Raw genomic sequence first — 9,124 nt, 5'->3', positions numbered from 1 at the left:
ATTTAATAAAAAAATAGCATATCACTTGTTGTGATCCAGTGTGGCGTGCATCTTTGTAGCAATTCAAACAACATACATATATGCCAGCCACACCATGAATATATAATAAGGCAAACTGATTCATAAGAAACAACAAACATATGTTTCATAGACCATACCAACTCTTCAGCATTGACTAGATCCAAACATAATACTTAGCACCATGACATTGAGAATTAAACAGTACATGACTCTTTAGAAGAAAGCATGAACCAAACAAAATAACAGATACGGTGTCCAGCAAACAAGACATCAATTTGATCTTGAAAATGATAAAGCCACAAAGCCATAGTTGGAGCATCGGTAGAAAGAAACAGCAACAGCAACAACCTTCAGCCACTGTATGGAAAAAAGAAAATATGAACAAGTGTATATATTGAAACAGTAGAGTAGAATTTGTTGACCAGATTGCTGAAATAAGGTATGTAGTACTAATCTAGCATAATTGTTCAATGGGAGAAATAAATATCAATAATGAACAAAGCAAGTCCAGATTAGAGAATGCACCTCTAGGGTAGAACCTGCAGCAATCACCACATCCTGGCATAGTCCTGAAATAAATAACATGTAAGATATCATGATGATCACTAGTGTTACAGGGAAAAAAGAATAGCAACATGCATATATTAGTATATCCCACCATGACTAATTATGATGGTTATTTCGAAACTTATGCCAAATATGCTCAATCAAATCATTTTTAAGCTGGGTATGTTGTGGACGAGCACGGATTTTGGCTTTTCTACGCAGCACATCAGCGAAACATACATTACCACCAACATTAACTTCAGGATAGAGCAATTGATGCTCCTAGATTCTCATTCAAATCAATATGAATGGCAGCCTGCTCTTTCTCATCTTCGGCCATCATATTGTGGAGAATAACACAAGCTAGCATGATCCTTCCAACACTCTTTCTCTTCCATAGACGTGCAGGCCGCCGAACAACGGTAAAACGGGACTGCAATACCCCGAAAGCACGCTCCACATCTTTCCTCGCTGCTTCTTGGAACTGGGCAAACAACTTGTGCTCCTCTATTTGGGGAAGTGGTATAGTCTTCATGAAGGCAGCCCACTCTATATATATACCATCAGCAAGGTAGTAACCCGTGGTATACTCATTCCCATTTACAGAAACTGAACTTGAGGGGCTTCTCCTTTCAATGCATCGAAAAACAACGGGCACTGGTTGAGCACATTAAAGTTGTTGTTTGACCCAGAAACTCCAAAGAAAGCATGCCAAATATGAAGGTCCTGGGAAGCAACGGCTTCTAGGACCATTGTTGGAACTCCATAATCCCCACGGGTGAATTGCCCCCTCCATGCTAGAGGACACTTTTCCCATCGCCAGTGCATGCAATCAATACTTCCTAGCATTCCAGGGAACCCACGAGACTCGTTAACCTGAAGTAGACGCTCGACATCCTCCTGTGTGGGGCGTCGCAAGTAGTGCCCACCAAACAGTTGAATCACCCCTCGTGCAAACTTGTCCAAGCACGCTAACGTAGTGGACTTCCCAATTTTCAAGTACTCATCAAGAGCATCTGCAGGGGTACCGTATGCTAGCATGCGCATGGCAGCTGTACACTTTTGCAATGGTGAGAGCCCTATTCGACCAGAACAGTCTGCCCTATAAGTGAAATAGGGAGACCACTGACCAAGGGCATTCACAATGCGTACAAAGAGATCCCTATTCATACGAAATCTTGTACAAAACATACTATCGGGATAAAGTGGTTGTTCAGCGAAGTAGTCCTCCACCAAATGCTGATGAGCACCTGCATGATCCCTCCGGATGCGCTTCCTTCGACCACGTCGTCGGTGAGATAATCCCACTCCAAGCCTAGCCTTGATTTTCACCATTAGCCTCCTAGCGAAGGAGTCTAGTACGCTCTGCTCAGCAACATAGGTTTCCATGATTTTGGATGGGGCTAGCTCATCGGATGAGTCAGACATGATGGGTGAGAACGATGGGCTGGTAGGCTGAGTACGAAGGTGGGTTTGAAAGGATGAGTCTAAAGAGAAGATATAGCATTATATAGAAGTAGCATATTTTTTGGTGTGTAATTATTCCGCATGGTTATCTGGACTGCATTGTAGTTACGTTTATTTGGACAATTGACTGCATTTGTTTTTGGACTTCCTGCATGGTTATCTGGACTGTGTGGACTGTTGACTACAACTTAAGAATAATTAGCACAAAGAACAATGTGGTATTTCAGCACAAAGAACAATATGGTATTTCAGCACAAAGAACAATATGGACCATTGACTGCATTTATAAATTTAAACAAAGATACTGGACAACAGGAAATACCTTAGTTAGTGTTACCAAATAACCTCTCCCTGAAGCATTTTAATGCCAACACGTGCTCAGCTCTCACATCTTCGGGCATTCTAGTTGTGTCTTGCATCATCAACGATCGATAAGTCTCTAGTATGACTGACTCCTTGTGATCTTTTGCTGCAACACACGCAAGCTTCCGAGCTTCCAGATTTTCACTACACACGCTTTTGTGTCTCTAACATCTCTTTGCGGCCTTCATTTGCTGCATTCTGGGCATCTACAAACTTGCTAAGCTCACCTTCAAGATCTATTATACAACTTTCACTCTTTCTTTTTTGTTTCCGCTGCTCTTTAACTTGCTTGCCACCTGGTGGTCGTTCATCTCGAGCATCATCAAGACTGAAATGGTTCCCCACTTCATCATCAACACTAAATTTTCTCTACACTGGCTCCAGATCTTCTAGGCGTTCCAAATATGCGTCCCATTTTGGTTGCTCTTTGAGTTCCTCCCAACAGTGCTCAAACATAAATGGGCCATCTTCTTTGTGATCTGCCTCATAAGTTTGCATTGCTCTCTTCTTTAAATCTACATCAGATTCGTCACTAGCATACAAAGCATTAGCCTCCTTCCAACTTGCACAAAACCATGCAACTTTTTTCTTAATTTTCGCGAAGCGATCCTTCACATGCTTGACTAGCCTTGCCCTGTTTTTTGGTGTGGTACTGTTGTAGACAGCAGCAACCTGTTTCCAATATTGCTTGTTCTTCCTATAATTTGATTGGATTGGTTCGTTTGAATTATTCAACCAAGCACTGACCTACAATATTATCAGAATAGGTTTATTATTGTGCTAGTAATGTAACACACAGAGAAAGCATGCAAAAAACTCTTACCAATCTAAGGTCCTCCTCTTTTGTCCATAGCAAACGTTTTTCAGTCCTTGCACAATCATTAGTGTTGGTGTCATCACCAACTTTGATTGGTTGTGATGAAGTCCCATTTTCCACAGCTTGTTTGTTGCTTGATGTGTTCGTATAGAAACCAAGGAAATCACCAGGCGGGTGAGAATCCAATCCCCTGCTCAAGCATTAGATGATCAAACCATTAACTTTATATCATTCGTTTTACTGGCTACTGCAGATAATTTGTACGATCAGTATAATATGCTTAAAAGATTATAAGAGGGCAGATTATATAATTAAACCAACCACTAACTGCACTTTATTCTTGCATCAGTACGACAATCCTTTGGGCAATACACCTTGCAACCAACCACTAACTACTGTCCAAAACTTCAATTGTCTACTCGTTCTAGGGAAGAATATCATATATGGATATGGTCCACCGTTCTGCAGTCTATCACACAGTACAGAAGTACGATTCTATACATGTAAATACTGGCTATTTCAGAGAATACAATTCTATACCCAGTTCATGCATGCCCAACACGGAAACAATCAAGCATCATGTTGCAAACAGCACAAAAAGACCCGACACTCTTACTCATGTCTGAAGTTCTCTACAACTCGTGTGTATTAGGTTCAGTAAGCTGGCAGCAAAGCAGTACTCAAGATCAACTAATCATGATTGGAGGCAATATCACATACCAAGTTTGCAGATTGTAGGCCTCAAGATTCCCAGCCGTGGGTATAGGTTGCGCTGAGCCTCCAATTCCAGCGGGCGGTGTCCACCAAGGGCCTTGCGCCGACAAATCTGTAGATTGGGTCATCCCAGCGAGCCAACACGGTGGGGAGGTTGCCCCCATGGACTGTGGTGGTCGTGGCGGTAGCCATGAGCCAGTTCCAAACATGGAAGGGATGGCCGACAGCGGGACGGACTGATCTGTTGGCGGAAGGACGAGCTGAGCCCCTGGCGGCGGGATGGGCTGAGCCGTCGGCCATGGGAACTTCAGAGGCGCCGGTGCAGTAGTCCTCTTGGACTTCCCGGCCATCTCGCAGCGGGCGGCGGCGCCGGCGGCGGCGGGCTTGGCGTCTAGGGTTCTTGAGTGAGTATTTTGGGACAATTTTGGTGAACTGAGAGTTGATTTGGGTGCGGGAGAATTGATTTGTAGGGCAGCAAGAGAGATTTGGCGTGGAAGAGGTTGATTCAGGGCGGGAGGAAATTGATTTGGCGCGAAACATATGGGATGCAGGGGATCGAGAGGAAGAACGAGGCGCCGGCCTAGCGCTAGCACGCGGGCTGCAAGCGAGCTATTTTCCCTTGATTCGTGCGCTGTAGCCGGGCGATTGACGAAGCGCTCACGTCGCTCTCTCTCCTCCTTTCTCTCTTCCCCACGTAGGACTTTGATGACATGGCAATTGATATAGCCTGCTGATTAGGCATTGTTGTACCTGCTCTTAGGCATTGTTGTACCTGCTCTTAGTGGATGAGCTTTGTATTTCTTTCATTTATATGTTATAGTTATATCACTTTTAGCAACTTGCATGAGATGTGCAGTTAAGTACCACAACTTATAAAACGAGCACCCTAGGTACGACAACTTGTACCGAGAGAGCATATAGATCCAAAATCACTCTGAAGTTGAGACGTGGCGTCGTAATTTTTGCAAAACCAACCTTGTACATTTTTCCCTGGTTGTCACCTTGGTACTTTCCTCCATGCGGTCCCCACCTGTCAGTGGTAATAGAAATAATTAAATTAGTGGCGTTGTCGGTGAGTTCTGAACACAAAACCTATCGCTCTACTTTATACTAGTACTATACCACTACACCACACAACTATTTGTGAATTGCAAACATACGTTATATTTTTATTCGCACCTTAGCCTAAATCTGTATATGCCAAACGCCCTATACTATTTCCAGTTGTTATGGCGGTTTTAGGGTCACTTATATTACGGACGCGGGTGACCAATCGGGTAGATCAGCATTCCAGATCATCCTCCGGCTAGGCCATTGTTGCTTATGTGGTACTCGCCGAAGTGCTCCTCTCGATGATATATGTGGGTTCTTGTTGTCCTCCTCTTCCTTAAGCCACCACTAAACAAGCACCAAACCGTGGCAGTCGACGGTGCCAGTCCGAAACCACATCATGGCCATGGCGGCGGCCGCACTTCACGCCTCGTTCTACATGGTGCTCCTCCGTGCTTTCATGCCGCTGATTTGCTATGCAGGGCGCATCTCGCCGCCATGGCATCCAGTGGTGCAAAGTTCGCTCGTTCTCCGGCTCTCTACTAGCTCATTATGGCAACTGTTGACGCTGCCGCATGCCTTGCTTACAATGCCATAGCACACCCGACTGTAAGCGAACAACAAATGCACGTTCACATGTACTAAGTCATCACAACGGTAAAATCTTTTCACGTAGGGCATGTAGCTCACGTTGTTGCTATTCACTTTCTTGGACAAGATATACATACTAGTTTAGTTAGTTAGATGACGCGATTATCCTCTGTACATGTATTTACAATGTTCACTCCATCCGCAAATGTTATAATAAAACAAAGTCCGAATTTCTGTCAGCAAGTGTTGTCTGGTTCACTGGTAAACCTATTTTAAGGTAGCTCCTATACCTGATGAGGGATAGTAGAGAAAATAAATTAAAAATAAAATAGAAGTAAGGTCCAGTACTAGCTTCTACACACTTCTACCATATTCTAGGAAATAGAATCCTTTAGGGCATCTCCAACGGGGCGACGCAAACGGTCGTTGTGCGACCGTTTGCGTTCGCGCGGACCCGAAAATGCATCTGCACCCTGCTCCAGCGGGGCGACGCATCGTGTCCGGTGCGTCCGCCGTGACGCAAACGTGGCGCAAATATGCGGCACGTTTGCGTCTCCGCGGACGATGCGCGGTCGCGCCTAGCGTCCGCTCGCTTCCCCCATGGGTCCACCTGGCAGCGACTCTGGTTCGATCGGCCTCAAATTAAAGCACATCAAGTGCGCCAATGTCAACCGCCGGAGTGGCAACCACGCCGATCAACCCGCCAACCGCCGGAATGGAGCGCCGAACCGCCGCGGAAGAGCAACCACAGGCCTATTCGTTATACGCGCTATCGTTAATCCCCGCAGAATATAACCCCTGCGTGTACTGTATTTCACGTCGAACCGCCTGCTTCTTCTTTTTCTTCTTCTCCAACACCGGCTAGCCAGACGCCATGAGCGACTATACCCTGCCATCGGACTCGGAGAGCGAGGGCAAGTCGCCGGGATGGATGCATTGGTGGGAAAGCCCTGCGACGCCAAGCGATCCGGGCTCCACGCCCAGCGACCCTGCCTCCACGCCGAGTGAGGAGGAGGAGGAGGACAGAGGCGCCGATGTCAGCGATGGCCAGGAGGAAGACGGAGGCGCCGCTGGCAGCGACGGCGAGGACGAGGAGGAGGGCTCCGACGCCAGGTTCAACCGGCTGGGGGCGCAGGAGGCGGCGGACGACAAGGCGGTGGCAAGGAAGGAGGCTAGGGCCCGGGCAAGGGCGCAGGCGCGGGCGGCGCATCATCGTCGTCGTCCGTTCACCGACGACGAGGACGAAGACGACACTTCGTCCGACTCCAAATCCTCCACGAACGCGTCGTCCGCCAGTTCATCTTCCGACGAGGAGGTGACAAGCAAGAGGCGCAGGAGTGAGGACGACGAGGCAGGACCTTCTAACAAGAAGGCCAAGAATTAGTTTATAGTTTATTGTTTTTAAATTTGTTCTTGTTTGTATGTTAAATATGTTTGAACTTCTTCGATTCGAGTAATCTATCCGGTGAACTGTTTATGGCAGCAACAGGATATCATTCAGTACTAGTTGTTTTCGCATTTAAACTTTCTCATTCATACAAATTGGGTAGTCCTTCAACAAAAATGAAAACAAGGAGCAGGAAAACAAAACAGTTGCATGTCAAAAATGCGTCGGACCGCTGGGGGTGGCCCCTGACGCAAACGGACTTTTCGTGCTTCGCGGTCGTTTTCGTGTCCGCCATGCGACACAAACGGACGCCCGCGGATAATTTGAGCGTCCGAAATGCGTCGCCCCGTTGGAGATGCCCTTAGTCACATGTGTTGTAGTAGTTTCTAGCATGTTCTAGCTATAAGTTGTAACTAGAATATTTGTATCTCTTTTTATAGCTTATGTAGTGTTCTCTAGAACACTCTAGTTGTGGGTGGAGCTAAGTATTAAAGGCTCATGCAGCCTATACCACATCTCTACCTATGTAACCGGACTATGTACCCCCAACCTATCAAATAAATGGAACCTTGTGTTGTGTCTTAAGATCCTGGACTAGATCTTGTGTGTTGAGAGTTTTGGATTGAAAAAAACTCTTCACAGCCCCGCCCCTAGAGCGATATCTAGCCTATGCCTCTAGAGCGACATCTAGCGCAGCACGTTGAAGTGGTTCCTTCAACAATTGTGATGTCCATGTTGTAGCAACACGGTGGAGTTGTTCCTCCACAACCTTGTGCTGCTTCAGGTGGTATCAGAGCCCCGCTGATCCGATTCAGCTATTGGTTTCCTCATTGAGAGCTGCACCAAGCAATGGAGGAATTGGGAAAAAGAGTGGATGTTGTAGATCAACAAATACAAGCGCTCCGTGAAGATCTTAATCGCAGATTTGATCAGCTAGTTGAGATAGTAAGGAAGGGTGTTCCACTACTAGGAAAACGCTTATTGCCGGCGCACCAAATTTGCCTACTGCCGGCGCACCAGCGCCCGCCGGTGGGAACGGGCCGGTGATAACTAGGTACTGCCGGCGCACCAGCTAGTTCGTCGGCGGTAAGACGAGTTATCCCCGGCGCTGCCTAGTGCGCCGGTAGTAAGTTCTGGTCAACAACCTACGGTCGTTTGGACAAAAAATGGATTCGTCAATTGGAAAACAGAAACATGACTTTTTTCAGGTTTAAGATTTGGGTGAAAAAAAGAAAAAATTACCCCTCGCGCACCACCATACTAGGTGTGCGGCGGTAACCAGTACTATATATTCAAGCCGGCCCTCCTCCCTCTTCTCCTTCCTCACTTCTCCCCCTTCTCCTCTTTCCCTCCTCCTCTTCTCCTTGCAATACTCACCGACGGCCTCCTCCTCCTCCGGTGACATCCCTCCTCCACCTCGGGCCTCCTCCTCCGGCGTGAGCTCCTCCTCCTCAACCTCCACCTCCGGCCAACTCCTCCTCCTCCTCAACCTCCACCTCCGGCCAACTCCTCCTCCTCAACCTCCACCTCCGGCCAACTTCTCCTCCTCAACCTCCACCTCCGGCCAACTCCTCCTCCTCCACGTCCACATCCACCTCCGGCCCACTCCTCCTCCACCTCCACCTCCACCTCCGACCTACTCCTTATCCTCTCATCCTCATCCTCCTCTGACGTGGGCATTACCCTTCGGGTAACCGACATTGCCCTACCCTATGCGATCTAGCTGGAGGCCCATGAAGGTACTCGATGGCCAGGTGGGCCACTTGGATGGCGCAGCAGAAGATTCCTTGGCGGACAAGACAAGGAGGGAGCCGAACAAGGAAAATCTAGATCTAGAACTACTGTAAACACTAGTCGTACTCGGTTAGACCTCTTGAAACCTGGCCTCCTATATAAAAGCCAGGAGAGGGGCTGCCGAGGGACACGATCAATCTTAGCAATCTTAGCCACCAAAAGTCTAGAGCTAGGTCGCCGCAACACTTAGCCTCTCGACGAGATCTCAACCGAACCCTTCGGCACCCCATTGTAACCCAATATTTTCATAATCAAGATCAGACAGGCAGGACGTAAGGGTTTTACCTCATCGAGGGCCCCGAACCTGGGTAAATCGCTCTCCCCGCTTGTCTGTGAACCGATATCTCATGTCAGCCTACAGGATTCCATCAACC

General features: G+C 47.4%; 1 protein-coding gene across 1 annotated transcript; it reads right to left on the bottom strand.

Annotated features, from left to right (window-relative positions):
- Positions 1 to 531: 531 nt before the first annotated feature.
- LOC124654301 (glutathione S-transferase T3-like) lies at positions 532 to 4,076 on the bottom strand. The gene is made up of 4 exons (XM_047193316.1): positions 3,935 to 4,076; positions 3,221 to 3,404; positions 2,357 to 3,144; positions 532 to 590 (listed from the first exon to the last, which is right to left on the bottom strand). The coding sequence occupies exons 1-3, from the start codon at positions 4,054 to 4,056 to the stop codon at positions 2,767 to 2,769; spliced, it is 684 nt and encodes a 227-aa protein (XP_047049272.1). The 5' UTR covers positions 4,057 to 4,076; the 3' UTR covers positions 532 to 590; positions 2,357 to 2,766.
- Between the last annotated feature and the right edge of the window lie 5,048 nt (positions 4,077 to 9,124).

The sequence above is a fragment of the Lolium rigidum genome, chromosome 5 (genome assembly GCF_022539505.1).
Source record: "Lolium rigidum isolate FL_2022 chromosome 5, APGP_CSIRO_Lrig_0.1, whole genome shotgun sequence".
NCBI classification, from domain to species: Eukaryota; Viridiplantae; Streptophyta; class Magnoliopsida; order Poales; family Poaceae; genus Lolium; species Lolium rigidum.
This window is presented reverse-complemented; position numbering and strand designations above follow the sequence as displayed.

Excerpts from the sequence above, each read along its gene's own strand:
- LOC124654301 (XM_047193316.1), bottom strand. The coding sequence starts at position 4,056 with ATGACCCAATCTACAGATTTGTCGGCGCAAGGCCCTTGGTGGACACCG. Across the intron at positions 3,405-3,934 it reads GCCTACAATCTGCAAACTTG|GGGATTGGATTCTCACCCGC; the intron begins GTATGTGATATT and ends ATGCTTGAGCAG. Across the intron at positions 3,145-3,220 it reads AAGAGGAGGACCTTAGATTG|GTCAGTGCTTGGTTGAATAA; the intron begins GTAAGAGTTTTT and ends ATAATATTGTAG.